General features: G+C 34.0%; 2 protein-coding genes across 2 annotated transcripts; one reads left to right on the top strand and one right to left on the bottom strand.

The window, feature by feature from the left end:
* The first annotated feature begins 1,682 nt into the window (after positions 1 to 1,682).
* Positions 1,683 to 3,052, top strand: LOC132600782 (dehydration-responsive element-binding protein 1A-like). The gene has a single exon (XM_060314165.1). It carries the CDS (start codon positions 1,874 to 1,876, stop codon positions 2,891 to 2,893), a length of 1,020 nt encoding a protein of 339 aa, XP_060170148.1. The 5' UTR covers positions 1,683 to 1,873; the 3' UTR covers positions 2,894 to 3,052.
* Positions 3,053 to 4,968: 1,916 nt separating this feature from the next.
* Positions 4,969 to 5,698, bottom strand: LOC132643800 (dehydration-responsive element-binding protein 1B-like). Its single transcript, XM_060360330.1, has 3 exons — positions 5,644 to 5,698; positions 5,486 to 5,595; positions 4,969 to 5,373 (listed from the first exon to the last, which is right to left on the bottom strand). Exons 1-3 carry the CDS (start codon positions 5,696 to 5,698, stop codon positions 4,969 to 4,971), a joined length of 570 nt encoding a protein of 189 aa, XP_060216313.1.
* Between the last annotated feature and the right edge of the window lie 15,449 nt (positions 5,699 to 21,147).

Raw genomic sequence — 21,147 nt, 5'->3', positions numbered from 1 at the left:
TTATGTTTCGTTTTAAAAATGTTTCTTTTCTTTTTTGGCAGCTCTTTAGTTTCAACTTTCTACATGATATATTTAAGACTACAAGATTAAATAGCATTTTGGTATATTCTATATATCTTTAATTTAAGACTAAAATATTCAAAAGTCTTCTTTACTTTCTTAACTCTGTGTCAAGTCAAAACCAGACAAACAAATTGAAACATGTGAGTACTTGTGTTTTACGTCATGGAATATTGTATATTACTAATATAGAGTTAAAGAGTTTTTATATCATCAAATTTTAAAAATATATCTAAATTATTAATTATTGTGACTTATATATATATATATATATATATTTAATGATTTTTTCTCTTTATATGTATGTATATATATGTATGCACAAGTGAATGTGGGATATTCAGGTTAGATGAAAATAGCAGAATGAGATGAAAATCTCACGTACGGTTCTGGAACATAGATTTTTTCAATTGAAGGACGATCGTGATGGATATCGGTTCAATCCGAAGGAAATTACGCAGAAGCTTTGAAGAATTATTATAAAGCTATGTAACTAGAAATTGATCATTGTGATTGATGAAGTTATACAATTAGAAGTGGGAACAAACTGTCTACTTGTTGTCAAGCTCGTTAAGGAAGATATCCAATGTCATCTTCTTACAACAATATATTATTAAGTTGCAAACACTTGCTTGAAGTCAACAAGACGAATATTATACACATGCATATGGAGAGATACATACAAATACGGAGACTTTCTGAAAAATGAATTCCACGTACATAAAGAAGATCTGCTCATATGGAAGATATAATCAAAATATAAAGTTTTTGCTCCTGATAAATTTAAGTACGGTAGCTTATGAGAGATGTTAGTATTGCTTATGAGAGGTAAATTCCGCATACATAAAGAAGATCTACTCGTATTTATTTATTTATGTTTATTTAATATAGTAGCTACTACTTCCTTCGGGACCATTTTACTTGTTATATCCTGCACCATGTTAATTCTCTCCACATTTATTGAATAAGGATAAAGGTGAAAAGTAATAATTTGTTATATCTTAATTTTTTTTAATAATTACCCCTCCCCCCCCCCCCCCCCCCAATCTCGGGTCACAATTTATGTGATATAGTTTGATTAGTCACGAAATTTTAGAAAATCATTTCATTATGAATAAAATAGGATGTTTTAAGTTAAATTATTTAAGGAAATATATCACGTAAATTGGAACAGAGGGAATAATTATATTAGACTAGTTAATCTTATCTTGGTGACTCAAGAACAACTCAAGTAAAAGATATATAAAAATATTACGGTCATAGAAAGACTTATTTAAATCTCGAAATTTAAAAAGTGCCACATAATTCGGACGGAGTGAGTACCTCCCTAGTGCCTGATCAAACCCAAAAAGGAAGGAAAGAAGAAGACGGGAACCGACCTCACAAGTTGCCCAGTAGCAGAAATCACACGTGTTCAACACACAAACACAGACAAAAAACACTTTTTAGAGAAAATAACTAGGCTCCCAACTAATTTTCCCAGGCCAAGGTTTATTACCTTTACAAAATTAAGCCCATATGGCGCCCAACCTGTCTCCTGCTAACACTCCGTGTTCCTTCGCGTCTCAACCGTACATAGCCATGAGGTTTCCCTTTTTAAGTTTTTATAGTTGTTACACCTTCTAATTATACACTCACTTTTAGACACTTCACTTACCATATCATCTACAGTACTCTCTCTCTATATAAATAGCTTTTCATAAATTGTTAAATGGCACAATATATATACACAGAACACACTTCTTCCCCCACAAAGGAAACCTTAAACTGATTCATCCACTCATAGCACTTTCCTCTTTCATCATTTTCAAGAATGGACAACTTTGGAAACTTCTATTTCGATCCACTTCCTTTAGTACCAACTACTTCTACATCAACCTTTAATAATGGTAGCTGTGGAAAAGCTAATTCTTCTGATGAAGAAGTCATGATGTTACTAGCTTCCAAAACCCCGAAAAGACGTGCAGGCAGGAAGAAGTTTCACGAAACTCGACACCCCATTTACAGGGGAGTGAGGAGGAAGAATTCCAAAAAGTGGGTTAGCGAAGTAAGAGTTCCCGGTGAAAAATCAAGAATTTGGCTTGGCACGTTCCTAACTGCAGAAATGGCGGCTAGAGCTCATGATGTGGCGGTCATGGCTCTTAGAGGCCGGTCAGCTTGTTTGAATTTTGCTGACTCGGCCTGGAGGTTGCCCATCCCGGCTTCAGCGGCCGCCAAGGATATTCAGAAGGCAGCCGCTGAAGCAGCTGAAGCATTTCGTCCGTCAGAATCGTCGGAGGGAGAAAACTCCGATAAATTAGTTAGCATTGTTGACCAAGTGATCATAAGCAACATTGTTGACTTACCTTGGAGATTACCCCTCCAGGCTTCGACGGTCGCCAATGACATCCGGGAGTCGACCGCTGAAGAAGCCAAAGCATTAATTCAGCCGTCAGAATCATCGAATGGAGAAAACTCTGAGGAGGTCAACGTTATTGACCAAGTGATCATACAAGACATCGTTGACTCGGCTTGGAGGTTACTTATCCCTGCTTCAGCGGCCGCCAAGGACACTCAGAAGGCGGCCACTGAAGCAACTGAGGCATTTCAGCCGTCAGTATCCTTAGACAGAGAAAACTCCGAGACAATAACCATCGTCGACCAAGTCATACAAGACGTCGTCGTTGGAGAATTCCCGGATTATAGTGTGTTGTTCATGGAGGAAGCGGTTTTTTACATGCCGGGATTACTTGCGAATATGGCCGAAGGGCTAATGCTACCACCTCCATCTCAATGTATAGACGGATATGGCATGGAAGCTGATGATATTGACATGTCTTTGTGGAGTTATTAAGTTTAACCAAATGTGTTGAGATTTTTTTAGTAGTTTAGTTTCCCGTAAATACAGTCGAAATGTAGCGGAAATTGGACTAATTGATTGTGGCAATTGCAACGCAATTCCTTTTTTGGTTGGATATTCGTACTTAAACTGTTTGTCGGGTGTGGACGTGTATGAGCACTGTGTTTAGCTTATTTTTTCTCAAAAGTGTTTATTTTTTTAATAAGTGTTTATTTTTAAAAAATGAGGTGTTTGATCAAGTTTTTAGGAGAAAATAAGTGCTTCTGAGAGTAGCAGAAGTAGTTTTTCAGAAGCTAAAAAAATACTGTAGCTTTTGTCCAAAAACACTTTTTTGAAAAACACTTTTGAAAAAAATACACTTACACACACTTTTAAAATCTTGGCCAAACACTAATTGCTGTTGAAAAGTGCTTTTTAAATTAATTGTCTAAACACGAACTGCTTTTCGCCAAAAGTACTTTTTTTAAAAGCATTTTTTTAAAAAAGTATTTTTCAAAATAAACTGATTATAGAAGTTTGGCCAAACTGACTATATATCCTAATATTCTTTAAACTTTAAACTTTTCATTTTTGCCTTTAATATTGTGCTTTTATAGCTATAAAAATGTCATGATATATATATATATATATATATATATAAAGAACGGATCTTAATTAAGGTTCTAATCTGCATTATATATATTTCATATCCTTCACAAAATGAAGATAAATCTGTATATACTTGGTGCGAACATAAACGCGCTCGGTGCACGAAGCATTCGATGTTTATGCGGGGTTCACGAAGGGATCGTACTTAGCTTCATAGGGTTCGGGAAGGGATCGTACTCTAACGCAAACATCGAAGTTGATTACACGAAATACTTGGTGCGAGCATGCCAAGTGTTGCTACTATTATCTTTGTGCATGACAATATGACCAGAAGTGATACCCAACAAAGACGAATCTAGGATTTCTAAAACATAGGTGCACTGCTATAAAAAAGAAGGAAAAAATTTATTAAGTGGGAATTGACCTCTATTCCTCTAGGTAAATAATTCAACATTCAACCTAATGCACCATTTAAGTTTCTTATAGCATCGATGCCAACATATAATATTATATCAATTTCAAAAAATATATACATAAAATATCAAACTTTACCGAGAGACCATGGGTTACCCCGAAATTTGCCTATAAATTCACCCCTGATACCCAAGTTCCTTATGCTATTGTTTGGTTCTGGTGTGGACTTCTATGTGTCATTGGCCTTTTGTTGTGGTCCATGAAGATAGAAGCTCAGCCGGCCCATTTCTTATCTACCCTGTTATCAACCCCAGAATTTATTGTTCAAATGGTCACTCAATTATAGATAATTATGTAATAACGTTATCGTTGTTTATTTTATCACAAGAAAAGTGACTTTCCATAACCATTTCACGCCAAAAGTTATTTTAATATGTTTTGTGAGTTTTCTGGCACTCAAATCTTGATTTGACATTACACCAGTTTACATGGACTTAAACAATCTCAAAATTAAAAAGATTTGGACATTTTTCTTTCACGGAATAATAAACTCGCCACTTCACGGAATAATAACCTCGCATTCCACATTCTACAAAAATTGATCCTTCTTTATATTAAGCCAAAACAAGTCTTACCCCCCTCCCCCCCAAAAAAAAGGCCAAAACAAGTTTATTCCACAAGTTCTACTCCATATGTTTCATTGACTAGCTAGACACAGAGTTTACAAACAAAAAAAAACTTTATTACACATACAAAAGTATTCTTATAACTTCTGATATAAAATATGTCATGATGTTTCATGACAATAAGAGCATGTCACTAAATTAAAGGCAAAATGAAAAGGATATAATGGAAGAGCTTCCGGATATGGTAACATATAAAATGAACTTGAGTTGTTAATTAAGTTATAGTACAAACAACAATGCTAATCCCCATACGTACCAGTAAAAAGTTTATAAGTACGAAAAAAAAAAAAAAAAGGCATGTCACACTCCATTTTACATTGCATTTTTGGCTGTACTTACAAGAAAGTAAACTATTCAAAATCTCAACACATTTGGTTAAATTCAATAACTCCACAAAGACATGTCAACATCATCAGCTTCCATTACATATCCGTCTATACATTGAGGCGGAGGTAGCATTAGCCCTTCGGCCATATTTGTAAGTAATCCTGGCATGTAGAAAAGTGCTTCCTCGTCCATGAACAACACACTATAATCCGGTAATTCTCCAACGACAACGTCTTGTATGACTCGGTCAACGATGGTAATTATCCCGGAGTTTTCTCTGTCTGAGGATACTGATGGCTGAAATGCCTCCGCTGCTTCAGTGGCTGCCTTCTGAGTGTCCTTGGCGGCTGCTGAAGCAGGGATAAGTAACCTCCAAGCCGACTCAACGACGTCTTGTATGATCACTTGGTCATTAATGCTGACCTCTTCAGAGTTTTCTCCATTCGATGATTCTGACGGCTGAATTAATGCTTTGGCCGCTTTAGCGGTCGTTTCCTGGATGTCCTTGGCGACCGCTGAAGCCTATGGGGGGTTACCTCTGAGGCGAGTCAACGACATTGCTTATGATCACTTGGTTAACAATGCTAACTAATTCCACAGAGTTTTCTCTGTTGGATGATTCTGACGGATGAAATGCTTCAGTTGCTTCAGCGGCCGCCTTCGGAATATCCTTGGCGGCCGCTGAAGTCAGGACGGACAACCTCTAGGCTGAGTCAGCAAAATTCAAACAAACTGACTGGCCTCTAAGAACTATGACCGCCATGTCATGAGCTCTAGCCGCCATTTCTAGAGTTGGGAACGTGCCAAGCCAAGTCTTAGAACTTGTGATATATATATATATAGCAACAGACTACTTCTGTTGCTAAACAGTAAGAATTTGCCACTAATTATATTTAATAGCGGATTATCATTTTTTCTATTAACTACAGATTATTTAGTGATAGATTAGCGCTGACTTTGTAGCTAATTCCTGTTTCTTGGGGTTGTTTGGAAAGCCACCTGGTAATTGAAATGGGTGTAATTACTAGTTTAATAATTACATAATATAGTAATTACGAGGACCTGTTTGTTTGTCATAACGTAATTACAAGCATACTGTTTGATTGCACATGTGTAATTACACAGTTAGATTAGTTTAAAAATAAAAATTCATACTTGACAAATATGTGCATGAACGATATATTAAATTAGGTATTTAAGATACATATTGTTTCTTAAAATATATATTAATAAATCACATATTTGTAAATAATATTGTAAAAGTAATTGTTTATATTTTTCAAATTAATAAGATAATCTGGGAAGAAAGAAATTCAAAGATAATTAATATAAAAAATAATTTACAAAATAATTTAAATGTAAAAATGAAAAAGAAATTAAAATAGTAGAGAAATAAAAAATTAATTAAAATAAAAAGAAAAAGAAAAGAAAGTAAAAAGTAACCCCTATCACACCCCCTCGCTCCCTCCCAAATTGGAGAGTGTGATTACCTCCTCTCAATTACACCCAATTACATGCTGACCAGGTAATTACTTGGCCTAACAAACATGTCAAACTGTGTAATCACACTCAATTCCAATTACATGAGTGACTTTCCAAACAAGCCCTAGTGAACATTTGGAAATGGTTAGTGTAAACGGTAGTTACGCAGTTAACACCTTTAATCTGAGCTTCTTTACATTTTCCAAGTCAAGCAGATTTAAGGAATCAATCTTCATTTTCCAGCCAAACTAACCTTTAAGGGGTCGTTTGGTAGGTGGTTAGGAGCTAAGTTATGCATGTATTAAATCATGCATAAGTAATTATCATGTTTGATAGCATTCTTTTGCTATGTATAAAATTCAACACACCTTATACAGTATTTGATTTGTAATTTAGAAACCCACATAACTAGTACATGTATAAGTTAATTATGAGAGAATTTATATATTATTTTATACATGATAGAAGATGGAATAACTAATAGTACATGAATAAATAAACCTTGTATAAAATAATACATAATTTCTCTCATAACTAATACCTGCAAAATTGTAACCCGCTGCCGAAGGAATCTGACATTTCACAATCTACAAAAGGGGTACTGGTATTCGTGAAACTGAAAAGCCAAATAGTAAATTGAATAAAATAGGTACTAGAATTTAACTGTGAAAAAATAAAAAGAAGAAAAAGAGGAATATTACGAAGGATATGCTGTTCATTTGACGGTCCACACCTCCAGGTGCCGGAGTCAAAAAGGACCAAGAGGTTCAATTAAAACTCTTTTGTCCAAAAATTATATAGCACAAATGGGATAAAAATAGGGAAATAATCTAGTATTGTTGTAATGGAATTCAAAAATTTCTAAAGTCACCGATTTGAATCTCAACTTCGATATTTTGAATACATTTTGTTGAATCTTTTGGTATATATTTCCAGGCTCCGTCATTGCTTAGTGCATGTATATACTTCATGAGATGACCCTAAGAGTGTGGTCTAGTGGTTAATGAAATAGGTTAAGAACTATGATCCTCAGATTCAAATTTCAGTGGACAAGTACTACATCCTGCTACGAGGGCCTTGCACGAAACCGAACTGCCCCCACCCGATCAAGTACTAGTAGCTTCGCGAGTAAGCGCACTTAGATTAGGATTCCAAACCTTAATTCTTACCGATCTCCGACGCATAATTTACATATTTCTAGTTAGAACTGATTAATCGAACAAAAATTAAATAACAAACATCAGGTGAATTTTTCTTTAAAAAAGAATCAATCACATGGATATTTCAAAACAATTTAGTCAACAAACTGTAGATAATGAAAGGAACCTATTACAAATTGTAAAAATTTCACAGCTACCTTTTAGCTCCTTCTAACAACCTATAACTACATGTTCTACATTTACAATTCGTAGCTGGAGGACTCTATATTTAGCTAGTAGACGCGTCGACTTAAATATAGGATAAATTTAACGGAAATACACACGCTGAGAGAACTGAAAGTGTTATATTTATGGAAACAAAATCTATTACAATTTAAATTAAAATCAGTTTTAATGTTCCCTGATTACGCAAATATCCTCCCATTCCATATCTGATCCCATATCTCATTCAAATAGCTAACAAATTCAAAAAATTTGAATTCAAAAAGTACATTCATATTTTTAACCAAAAAAAAAAAAGGTTCAAAAACTAGTTCATCAAAAAACTTTGAAAAATAACAATATCAAACCAGTGAACAGAACTCATTTTAGATGACGAATATATATTTGAATTCATTTGTTGAAATATCGAATTCAAGTTGAGTTCATAATTGAGGTAACAACGTTTTCACTACAACTTTTTTATTTTTTTGCTTTTTCTGAAATTTTGAATATAGGAAAACTCAGATTCATAGATTCAAAATATTATTGTTTCAGCTAAATTGAATATAACACATTGTTGTATTCGAAAACAATAGGATAATGACAAGCGTAACTGTGTTGATCCGACATTCTGGTTTTTGGAACGATCAGAACTGTTTTGTGAATTACAAAATTGATGCTGTTGTATTCACTGATAATTGCAATTACGATGAGTTAGTTTCTACGATTACAAGTCAATTAGGCATGGATACTGTCAGAAAACTATTTCAATAAAATATACTGTTGAAGGCGATTTTCAACCAATGGAAATACACAACGATATGGGAGTTCAACGTGTACGTTGAGCTTAAGAGAGAAAACAGAGTTTTTGGGATGTATCCAATGTGCGTTAGTATTCATGATATTGATATTGAGGATGATGCAACTGGTAATTGTATTATTAGAGATGATGTGCTGCAAACTGGATATAGCGAGAATCAGGATGGTATGGATGTTTGTGATTCTACAAGGAAAGACTGTTGTTTTGTTTGAGAATGATAACAATTTGGTAATTTCGAACACGGAACATAAAGGAGTTTTTGTCGATCAAATTTACCAGGATAAGGAAACTTTGAAAATTGTGATGACGAAATACGCAATTCGTGAAAGATCCAATTTCAAAACAAAGAGATCGAATGGTATAAGGTATGATTTTCTAAATGTATGTTAGTAACTATATTGCAGATGTATTTTCATTATATTTGTACTATATGGAGATGATTTTTTAACTTGTTTAGCACGCTGTTTATTAAAAAATGTTTGATGCAATGTATTTCTGATATATTTTTTGTATATTTCGACTGTATTTAATTGATTCAATATGTATTATTTGCATTGTATTCTATAGCTATACTCTAGTATGTTGGTCGCCGGAACGTAAATGGAAGTTCAGAGCATCAAGAATTGGGGATTCTGAAATGTTCGGTGTTAGATCTTTCGATGACGAACATACATGTCCGTTGAAGGACAAGGTGTATTCACAAAGACAAGCAACAAGTTAGTTTATTGGAGAAGCAGTTATCAAGGCGAAAATAACTAACCATAAAAGGAAGGTCACCCCTGGGGATATAATAGACGATGTCAAAAATGAATTCGGCGTAGATGTTTCTTATATGATGGCATGGAGAGCTAGAGAGAAGGCTATAAAAGATTTCAGAGGTGATCCAGCTGATCCATATAAGAAGTTGCCGACATATCTATACATCCTTGATAAAACATATCCTGGATCGCTTGTTAAAATGCATAAATCACCAGAAAATGAGTTTATGTATTTTTTTTGTAGCACTCAAAGCATTCATAAAGGGATTCGAGTGTTGTAGACCAATAGTTGTAGTGGATGGTGCACACCTTAAATCAACGTATAATGGTACATTTGTGTCGGCAAGTACTTTGGATGAAACAGGTATGTGTAATTCTATTCTATGAATGTTTTTTTTATAAATACAACAATATGCTATTGATTTGCAAATAAAGCTGCTAAAAACATACTCTGGATATATTGTTGGTGTTATACGCTGAAATTCACTGTAAATATATGATGGATATATTGTAAATATATACTGTTGTTTTATAAATAATGTTGCTAAAAACACAATGTGAGATCAAATTCAGTTAAAATATATGTTGAATATATTATAAATATATATTGATTTTTGTAGGTAATATCCTACCACTAGCGTATGGTGTGATAGATTCTGAGAATAATAAGTCCTGGATGTGGTTCTTTGAACTGTTCAAGCAAGCTTATGGTGTTAGGCAAAATATGTGTGTCGTGTCCGACAGACATGAAAGCACAATACACGCAGTTTCTAAGATGTATCCTACTGTTCCTCATTTGTCTTGTAAATGGAATTTGTGAAAAAATGTGACAAAGCGATACACAACGAACAGTGAGGTGTTGAGTCCTATTTTTTATTCACTGGCGAAGGCATACACCCAGGATGAGTTCGATAAATTGATGGAGAAGATTGGGAATGTTGATATTCGGGTAAAACGATACCTAGAAGATGCTGGAAGGGATAAATGGTCTAGGCTTTATTCACATGTTAACAGAGGATGGACAATGACTTCGAATATAGCCGAATGTATTAATGGAAAACTGGTTGCTGCAAGAGAGTTACATATTTTTGATTTCCTTGAAGAAGTGAGGAAGATGTTTGGTAGATGGAATTGCACAAATAGAAAAAATGGTACCTACACAGTCACAACACTGATGAGGTGATATCAAGAGATATTGTCGATCAACGAGTACAAATCAATACGAATGAGGGTATGTTTGTTTTGCAACACAAAATTTTAATCTATATTTTACTATATCTAATCTATATTTATCTATATTCCCCAAATGGTAAAACTGCTCAGGTTAATGCTTGTTTATTGTTTAAATGGTTCTCAGGTTGAAGCGTCAACTGAATATGTTTACACAGTGAATGATGGACCGAGGCGTTTCATAATCGATCTGAAGAAGAAAACTTGCAACTGTAGGATGTTCCAACTGGACGAGATACTGTGTTCTTATGCATGGGCAGTATTGAAAAATAAAAATTTGACTGCTAATGCATATTATTCGGAATTATTTAAGCCAGAAACAGTTGTGAACACATATGATGTGCCGGTTGATCCTTTTCCTGATGAGACCGAGTGGAATGTTCCTAAAAGCATATCAGATGAAGTTGTTATGCCACCGATCTATAAGAGACCCCCTGGGAGGCTAAAAAAGAAGAGGGATAAGCCATTACAGGAGTTGATGATTGATAAACGCAGGAATGATTGCGGTAAATGTGGACGTCTTGGTCATAACAGGCGTTCATGCGATAATCCGCCGCTCAATAAGAAGAATAAATAAGTCCATCTTGATTTTATTTGTTAAGACAATTCTACTTTAAATTTCTGTTAAAAATAAAAAATGAATTCATCTTGAATTCATATTATTCTAGTATGGTTGTATTTCACATGGTTGAACATCCGATGTTTTTCGGTGTTATGTTACATTGGTGGTTTAATAAGATTTGAAAAGTCTACTCTATATAAACTGATTTGACCTTTTGTTTTGGATTTACGTTTTTAGTTGCATTTTGACTGATTTGTTAGATACTAGTTATTCTGGTTTACTGTTAACTATATTTCATATATATTTTACATATATTTGGAGTGTATTTAGATGAAATTTTAACTTCTGTAACACACTGTACATTAAAAGTGGACTTATGGAATATATCTAAGTTATATTTGTTGTATATTTCGATTGTATTTAAATGGTTAAATATACTACTTTGTTTATGGAATACATTTTACAGAAAATGAAATCCATTTTATACATTGAAAAAATAACATACTTGAAAGAAACAACCATATAAAAATCATAAGGTGGTGTTCAACATTAATGATCCTAAAAAAAATTACTGCACAAGAAACGATATGTCCAAAATGAAAAAACAGCAACAAAAGTCGCAACCAACTATGCTTATGTTCAACGTGAAAATCAAAAACACAAAAGACTTGGTGGCCTAATCAAGATCCTCTTTATCAACTGCATCGTAATCAACTGCCGGTCTAATTGGTCTTGGAGGTTGCTCATTATCACTTGATGCATTGTTATTTGACTTACCCCATGCATAGTCGCATAAAAGGGCACCGTATCTCATACGGAGTAACTTTGCATCGAATTCGGTTGGGATGACTTCACTTGAGCTCAAGTATTCAACAAAGGCTGCCACATACACACCACAATCCCTGAAAAAATGATCAAAAAATTTACTGATCAAAACCCAAGAAAGAATAGATGTATTTATTGTGTTTTTTATTGGAAGAAATTCTTACATGCTAGCGGGAGCTTGTTACGAAAGATTGTCTACATTCACAATGTCAAAATTGTCGGTCTGTTCTCTGTTTCTGTAAGAAGGATGTGTGTCAAAATCTATATCCACCTTCTTCTCATAGAAATCAGTCATTTATAGACTGTGTGTCACAAGAGTAGCCAACATTTTCATTCCGGCTCTAACGACAGCATCATGCCCTGCAGCTCGGTATGAGTTGTATACGTACAAGCACCTGTTTGTAAAAAGAAAAAATACGATAACAACAAACATATAAATTTTGTAGAAAAATGAATCATTTTTTCAAAGGATGAGAGCACACCTGTCAGTGAATGATATCACAACCAAAATCCAGTGATTTTCATCTTTTACATTGACAGGAATTAGTACGTTGTCAACAGTATACCATGGTATATTAGCCAACAACCTGTGCCCGTTAATGTACTCACACAGTTCATCTTCCTTACTGGCGACACTTCTGGATGAATCGGGGTTTTCCCAAGATGTGTAAATTTCAGCAACTAAAGTGTGAAAAATACAGCTGACAGTGGTAAATCTATAATTGTTGTTATTGTGATACTTCCCCTTCTTGCGTAGGTAGTAGAAAATAACATCAATATGCTGTAAAAACATCAATTCAGTGACTATAATCAATACTATCTTCAATAAAAATATTGTTGTATATATATTAAATATAGTGAAATATACTGTTAAATATAGCAAAAATACAATTTTGTACTTAATCAGTACTATACTCAACTAATAAATTAATGTCTCTATATTAAATATAGTGCAAATATAATGATGAAATATGTTTAAAATACAATCCAGTAATAATGTAAGTACAAAATTGTGATCTATATACATGTCAAATATAGTAAAAATATACTCTAGATACATCACACTGTAATGCTATTATAAAACATAAAAAACTTAGATAACAAGCAGAAAGACATCAAACCTCATCAGTCCAAATTTGATCATCCATAGATAACAAGTAGAACAAGTTTTTGTCAGATACGACTGTAACGCCTAAATGTAACCGAAGTTCGGCATCAGCAGGATCCAGTCCTTCCTTGTTCTTTCTGTAATGATTTTTCTTGGGTTTCCTGTATATCAACAATGGAAAGAACATACGTTAAGTTTATTAAGAATTGATTTCTGGAAAATTAAAAAAATAAGTTGTGAATATAATTACTTTTTGTCATGCGATTTCAACAGATCCTTCTCAAGCCACTTTTGATATTCTTGAAGAAACGAAGTATCTAACGGGGCATTGGTAGGGTGCTCAACAAATGGGTGTTTTTTCTGATAAATGCAAGGACTGATATTTTTGGCAGAAGAACCCGCTGAGCTGAAATTGGGACAGTAAGGGGACAGGTTGTATTTGCTTGGTTTCTTTTCTCGGGTAGCCCCTGGATGGACAATGATTTGTTTTTCAGTGTTTGAAAGCTGTGCAGTCTCATCACTTGAGCTTTGACCCGCATTTGGTTGTACAGGAACTTCTTGTCCAGTTTTATCACTTGAACTGTGGCCAACGATCGGTTGTACTCCAACTTGTTGTTCAGTTTCATTAGTTGAACTTTATCCAGTTATTGGTTGTACTCCAAGTTGGATTGGTATCTGAGAATCAGGAATCATCTACTAAGAGATCATTACCAGGTTATCGTCCGGATTCTGAGGGGTCCTTAAACTTGACAAATCGGCTTAATCATCGCGTGGTACTGGAGGAGCACCGATAGGAATAACAGATGCTAAAGGACAGTTGATGTAACACCCCGTACCTTTAACCTAAGCTTTGACCATGATCCTAGACTTAGAAAACCAGATAAAGAATGTGGGAATTGGAAATTTCCTCTTCAGCTGTAAGATGGTGGTTTACGCCCATGAACAGTGACTGTATTTCAGTTTACGGGCCGTAAATCAAATCGTAAACTGGTAGTTGAATGTCATATGGTTAAATACGGACCGTATTTCACAATACGGCCCGTATTTCAAATCGTAAACTGAAACCAAGGATTTTTGAGCATTCTGGAATTTGGCAATTTGATGTCAAATGGTTAAATACGGACCGTATTTCAAAATATGGCCCGTATTTCAAAATGTATTTGGCATTTGGGAAAACTTCCTTCATGAAAGTTGTAGAGCTTTGAAATACCTTTCCAACGGTATATTATGGGGGTCAAACGGACATCTATGCAAAGAGTTATGACCATTTTACTGAAGAGAGGCAGTGCTGTCCGTATTTCAAAATACGGTCAGTATTTAACTGGGCCGAAAAATGAATTTTTCCAGAACAGTATATATTCGTTCATATCAGTTCAAATCATTATTTTTCATTCCTTCAAGCCCTAGAACGACTTCCTACCCTCTTCCATCATCAAGAACACCAAGGTAAGCCTACTCTAATTATTCCAAATCAATTCTAATACCTATCCTTGTAATCTAAACAAGAAATCATCATTCCAAGACTAGGGTTTTCAAGAAAACCTATCTCAAGGTTCAAGAATTCAAGATTTTGGAATTCTTCTTCAAAACTCAAGTCTTTAATTCAAGTTTTGGAGCAATTAAGGTATGTAGAACTTCTATCCATATGTGGGAATCTCTACGTTCTTCCCCATGCTCCGTTTCTTAATATCCATGAAGTTCAAACCCTAGGGCATTAAACTCAACATATTGGTTGCCCGTATTTATGTATTTATGTACATGAATTTTGTATCTATATTCGTTATTGTATTCCTAATCTTCCATTACAGTTATTAGGAACCCTAGCTTAATCCATGAATCATGAATTCTTCCTCATGTATTCTCATTATGTTTATATGAAACTTTATGATTTTATGTAGCAAGTTACAAGCATGTTTTCAAGTCAATTATATATATATAATTATGAAATATTGTTATTACTCATGAATCAAGAACATGTTTGCAAAACTATGACAAGTTATCTCATGAAACCATATTACAAGATATTTCATGAAACCATGTTTACAAGTTATTTCATGAAATCATGATTACAAGTTATTTCACGAAAATCATGGGCTTCTTAGCCAACTATATCATGTTCATGTTTTTGGGAATTGCTTAGTTAACCGAGAAGGCTCAGATAGCCTGAAACTACGTTGCCACCGTAGGATAAGGGTTGTCAGCAAGGAGGCAACACCTTCATTATGCAGTTTGGATCCTTACATGCTTATTATTACTTAAATCTCATATCCCTGGCAAGGTTGTGAGTGTTCTGCTGGTAGGACGCAAGTACCAGACCATGTTGTCGGTTATACTATAGCATTCCCCACGTTACAAGCAGTTTTACATACATGTATTTCCATTGATTTACTGTTTTCAGACTTTACTCACGTTTCATGCTCATGTTTAAGTTACATTCAGTTTCAGTTCATGTCCTATATCTATGTTGTGTCATGTTCTTCGTTTCAGCAGGTTTTACATACTAGTACTATTCACCATGTACTAACATCCCTTTGCCCGGGGCCTGCACTTCGCGGTGCAGATACCGGTTTTCAGGAGCATACACCTGCGCAGTAGGATCACTTCAGTTACCAGCTTATTGGTGAGCCCCACTCCTCTCGGGGTTCAACATGGAGTCTGCATTAGTATTCAGCTTATGGTAGTCCAGGGCCATGTCCTGATAGTTAGTATTCAGACATGTTTTAGAGGTTTCATAGACAGATGTTAGTTCACAAAGTCAGTTATGTTTTCATGCGTGCATACTATTACGTTTTCATGATTTTTCATGCTATGAGATAACTTCAAGACTTTATTCCGCAAATTACATTTTCATGATTCATTTAAATTGCATCATATAGATTATATTGTTTTGATGCCCATGTTGACAAGCAAGCCATGAGGTTCGCTCGGACACATGCAAGCAAGGCCCGAGTGCCGTGTTACGCCCAGGCCATGGTTCAGGGCGTGACGGTTGACTAGCAATTCCGCTATCATTTCCTCTAATACGGTAAATTCAGCATTAGCATTCTCCATATCACTAGATTGCTGAGATTCCTGAAATAAAAAACAAACAAAAAATGACTGGTGTTTGTCAATTATTGCTTATCAAAACGATATGTGATTGGCACTTAAAAGTCAAATTTCAGTACTTACATCAAATTTTAAAGGGATTGGTGTTATGGGCACTCCATCTGTTTGTGCATCTCTTTTAACTCCCGTTTCTTTATCCACATCAACAACAGAAACCGGATCATTAATTGGCAACCCAACTGCCTCAACCTAAAACAATAAAAACATGATTCAAATAAATTTACAGGCATCAGTAGAACAAATACACATATACACATATATAGCACTGCTATAAAAGTTAAAAGTTTCATCTAAATATAGTCAAAATATATGAAAAATATATCTGAAATATAGTCAACAGAAACCATAATAAGTAATATTGAATATAATAATCAAAATACAATTAAAATATAGCCAAAATATATATTAAAAACAACTATTAAAATATCAATCCAAAACAATATAGCACTACTATTATATCTAAACACAATCATAACAAATATAGCACAAATAGATACAACAAATGGGACACACTAAAAAATGACTAGGTGAAAATATGTATGTAAATACACTATAGGTAATACTAAACACAAATAATTGCAAGATTTTTACTTTGAAAATATACTGCAAATATAGTAAAGTGAAAGAAAAAATGAGTACCACTGGATGACTCCTCTGCGCGGAAGTTGCACCACCACCTTGATTCTCTTCGGTTGAAAGCTTTACTGCACCGCCACTTTGATTGCCTCGAGAAATCCCACCATCAGTATGTAAGTCAGCTTGCAACATTGTGTCTCCGACCTTTAAAATTTTCCAAAAAAAAATATAAAGTCTTCTAATACATATATCAAAATAACTTAATAAGTTAATAACAGTTGGTGTCCCTTTATCAGAACGATGACGTTGGCTTTTCTCATGTGAGTGTTGTATGCCAACATCATGTTGATGTGACGGGGCTTTACTATCAGCGAGCTTCATTAAAAATATCTTATTAATAAAAAAGGAAACCGGCTTGTTAATGCCTATAATGTATTTATTGAACATAACTTTTAGTTTTGGTTTTTACCTTATCTGGTGTTTGATTGCCTTTTATTGCATCTAACAAATTTTTGAAGTTGTTATCCATGTAGTCAAACACCTACAGTTTTGAAACACAAAAATAGAATTAGAATTGTTAATTACTTGACACAAGCAATATGAAGTATCAAAAACATATTGAAAACAAAATGCCTACTTCTTTCTTGAAAAGCTGAATCTCTTCCCTTATCAGTTTAAACTCATTTGTTCCGGGTCCTGTAGGTGCATCTGGTTTCCTTGTCCCTTTTATCGGAGATTCCTTCCGTGATGGTTGTTTCCTAGAAGGAGAAACAGAAACGGGAAACTGTGTCCGTTTCTTGCATCGCGAGGAATCAGAATTGGCACTCCTTTGTTGTTGTTTGTCACTGGACAGATGCGGTGGTGTGGTACTAAAGTCATCGTAATCATCGTCTACCAAATCAGTACCATATACACCATCAACTCCATGTTTGACGTCTGGTATATCATGTGCAACAGGAGGCAAATGAAGAGTCTCCAACTCATCGGGTGTTGGCACAACTTCCTCAAATCTACAAGACCGTGAACAACAAAATATAGAAACTACATTACCATATATATCTACATTGGGAACATACTAAAATATGAGGAAAATATAGTCAAAATATATTGATCACAAATGCATTACTTAATAAATATAGTCAAAATATAATCAAAATATACTATGAAAAACAAACATATGAAAACAATTAAATGGTAAAGGACACGAACAAATATAACTGTTCAATTTGTTAAAAATCCGGTTTACCGGTTTTTTGTCGTCTCTGAACATGCCATCCATGAATCTCTTGAATTCTGGTTTTTCTTCCGTAGTCCACTAGTTCAAAATTCTACGAACTAAATTCCCCGTCTTAATTGCAATGGTGGACGGTACTTTTGAGCAACATTCATACAACCAGACTTGCACAGCAAGTGGCAACCCATGAATCCTATAATATCTCTTAAAACCAACATATTTCTGCCCGATGCTTACAACCAACTCTCTAAACGACTCTTTACCCTAAGGATACTCATTATATCTCCCGTTCTTTACAACATCAAAATGGATCCTTGGTATGTTTGTTGAGTTTGGCTCACCACAATGTACCCACGTATTTATGAAATACAATATTGTCATCTTGACTGCGTCCTCCCCTTTATCATCCCAAACTGTCTTGTCGAAACACTCAATAAGCTCGTGTCTTTTAACTGGTAGTTGGTTCTCGTTATTTCTACCAAAATATTCAACCATAAGCCTATTCGGTTTTTAGTTATTATAAACAAAATCGTTTTCATCAGAGACACAATCTAACCCAGTGATCAGTGCAAATTCTCTAAGGCCGAAACGCAAAACTTTACCATTTATTTCAATTGTAAAGCACCTATATGTGTTGCTCCTAAGTTCTTTGACCATAAAGCACCGAAAAATCTGTGCTTGTACATCCAATTGCTGCATTCTGAGATATTTACCAAAATAAGTATTCCTGAACATATCCTTCTGTGCGTCTGTTAGTTCGCCTCTAATATCTTGCATTACATCAACATTCGTGTATCTACACATCGATGGTGCCACAGCAGGGTTCTTGGTAACCAAAAATTTAGATACCTGAAAGAACATGCCAAAAAACACATATGATTGACAAAAAACAGTGAACAGAATCCGGTAAAAAAGGGATCAACCAAAAATATATACAAATATACAAAAAAAATAGTGATTGACAATGAAAAAATATAATGTAATTTAACAATAAATATATATATGAATATACTGAAAATATAATGGCATATAGTGACTAAATATGTAAATTACATATATGTAATAACTGTCAACAAAATATACACAAATATACTTAAAAATCTTAAAAATTACAGTTATGGTGAAGAACAATAAACACGAATTAACTGAAGAAACATGTGAAAAAATAACAATACAAAATATACTTAAAATGCACAAAAAATATAGATCTGGTTAAGTCACAGATCTGTAATAACTGAACTAAAAGATACAAACGAACTAAATATACTGAAAATACAACATAAATATACCTCTCCATCATCATCCTCATCGACATCATGTTTGGTTTTAGCAATTTTTTTGCCTTTAACATTAGCAACATTGTTATCAGCCTTTCTCTTCTTTTGGTTCTCCATTTGAGAAACCTTTTTCACTTTTTCTTGTTGTTTACTCTTCGAATCAACATAATCAGCAGAATGCCTAGGATCGTTAATTTTTTTTGAACGATTCTCAGCATAAGAGCCAGCAATGACAGTTTCATGTTGAGAAATTCCCAAAGAAAAATTAGCAATTGAAAATTCGGGTTCTTTACCTCTAGTCCTCATCGGAGTAGAAGCTTTCTTAGCCATTTCACTTGAATCTAAAAAAAACAACCAAGAACAAACAGTGATAATTAATTATTTAGAGTTGCATTGCTGATTCAAACGAAGAAAAAAAAAACCGAAAAGATAGGTTAAATACACGGTGAAAACATAAAAATCAGTATAGAATCTTACCTTTTTTGGGAATTAGATTTGAACTATGAGTGAAATTAATGAGTAGTTAATTAGAGATAAACAAGGAAGTTGAACTATTGTAAAACTGATTTGAAATTGGAGGAAATTAAGGGATATTGAGCATAATAGCGTGTATATAGGGGATTGGGCTCCTCTCCATTTCCCATCTCTCCATTTTCCCCAAGTTCTACCTTAGATTAGAGACACATGGCATGGATTAGAATCAATGGCTAAGATTTAGTTGATTAAAGCAAGATTCTAACCATGGTTTATATAATTAATAACTTATCCATTAGTATATTAAAATATTTTCTCTCTCTTCCTATTTTAATAATTTATTTTATTTTCAATTATGATAACTCTTTAATGGAGATATTTTCCGGAATATAGACAACTCTTTCAAAATATACAATTACCAATTGAATAATGAGGTCTATATATGTGAATTAGAAAGCATCATAACTGAAAAAAATGGAAAATATCACCAATTGAATAATGAGTTCTATTGCTGCGTAGGAATAAAAATTAAGTGGAAAAGATAATCGGTTAAATGAGAAAAGATATTTTACTGCGTAGGAAAAGTAAAATAGGAAGAAAGAGAAAATAATTTTAATATATTTATGGATAAGTTATTAATTATGTAAATCATGATCAGGGCCTTGCTTTAGTCAATTAAATCTTAGCCATTAATTCTAACACATGCCATGCATCTCTAATCGAAGATAGAACTTGGAGAAAATGGAGAGAAGGGAAATGGAGAGGAGCCCAATCCGTATTTAGGGGGATAGGAGAGAGAGAGACGTTTTTTTTTTTTTTTTGCTTAAATTTAAGAGCGTGGGAAGTTATCAAATGAGTGATAAAAAAGTGATAGCTATAGAAAGTAAATATATTATATTTTAGCTACTAAATATAATTATTATAAAATTTAATTATGTTTCATAAATAGATAATGATGTAAGTTATGCCAAATAAATTTTACTTACAAATTCCGTACGGCTAGTAAGCCATGAAGGGGACATTTGAAGAAAATACGAAAGTGAGAAGCAAAGGGACCACAAAACATCGTGGACCTCACTCATGAAAATAATTAGTAGCCCATTGTACACACGTTTAGTTGATCTTTCCCCACGGAAAAGTTAACCCTTTTCTTCTCTCTTTCTTTTGGTTCTCAGGAATTTACTGACCCGATTTAATTAGATTCATGATATGGCAAGATCATTAAGATGTGTTAAAAAGCTAATTCAATCATTTTAATTTGTTTGTCTGATTTTAACTTGACACAAAATTTAAGAAATTAAAGAAGACTTTTGAGTCTTGTGATTGTTAACTAAGATATGCAGTATCAAAATGTCTATAAATTTTGTGGTCTTAAACATGTCACGTGGAAAGTTAGAATTAGAGAGTTGCCAAAAAAG

Source organism: Lycium barbarum, chromosome 6 (genome assembly GCF_019175385.1).
Source record: "Lycium barbarum isolate Lr01 chromosome 6, ASM1917538v2, whole genome shotgun sequence".
NCBI lineage: Eukaryota > Viridiplantae > Streptophyta > Magnoliopsida > Solanales > Solanaceae > Lycium > Lycium barbarum.
This window is presented reverse-complemented; position numbering and strand designations above follow the sequence as displayed.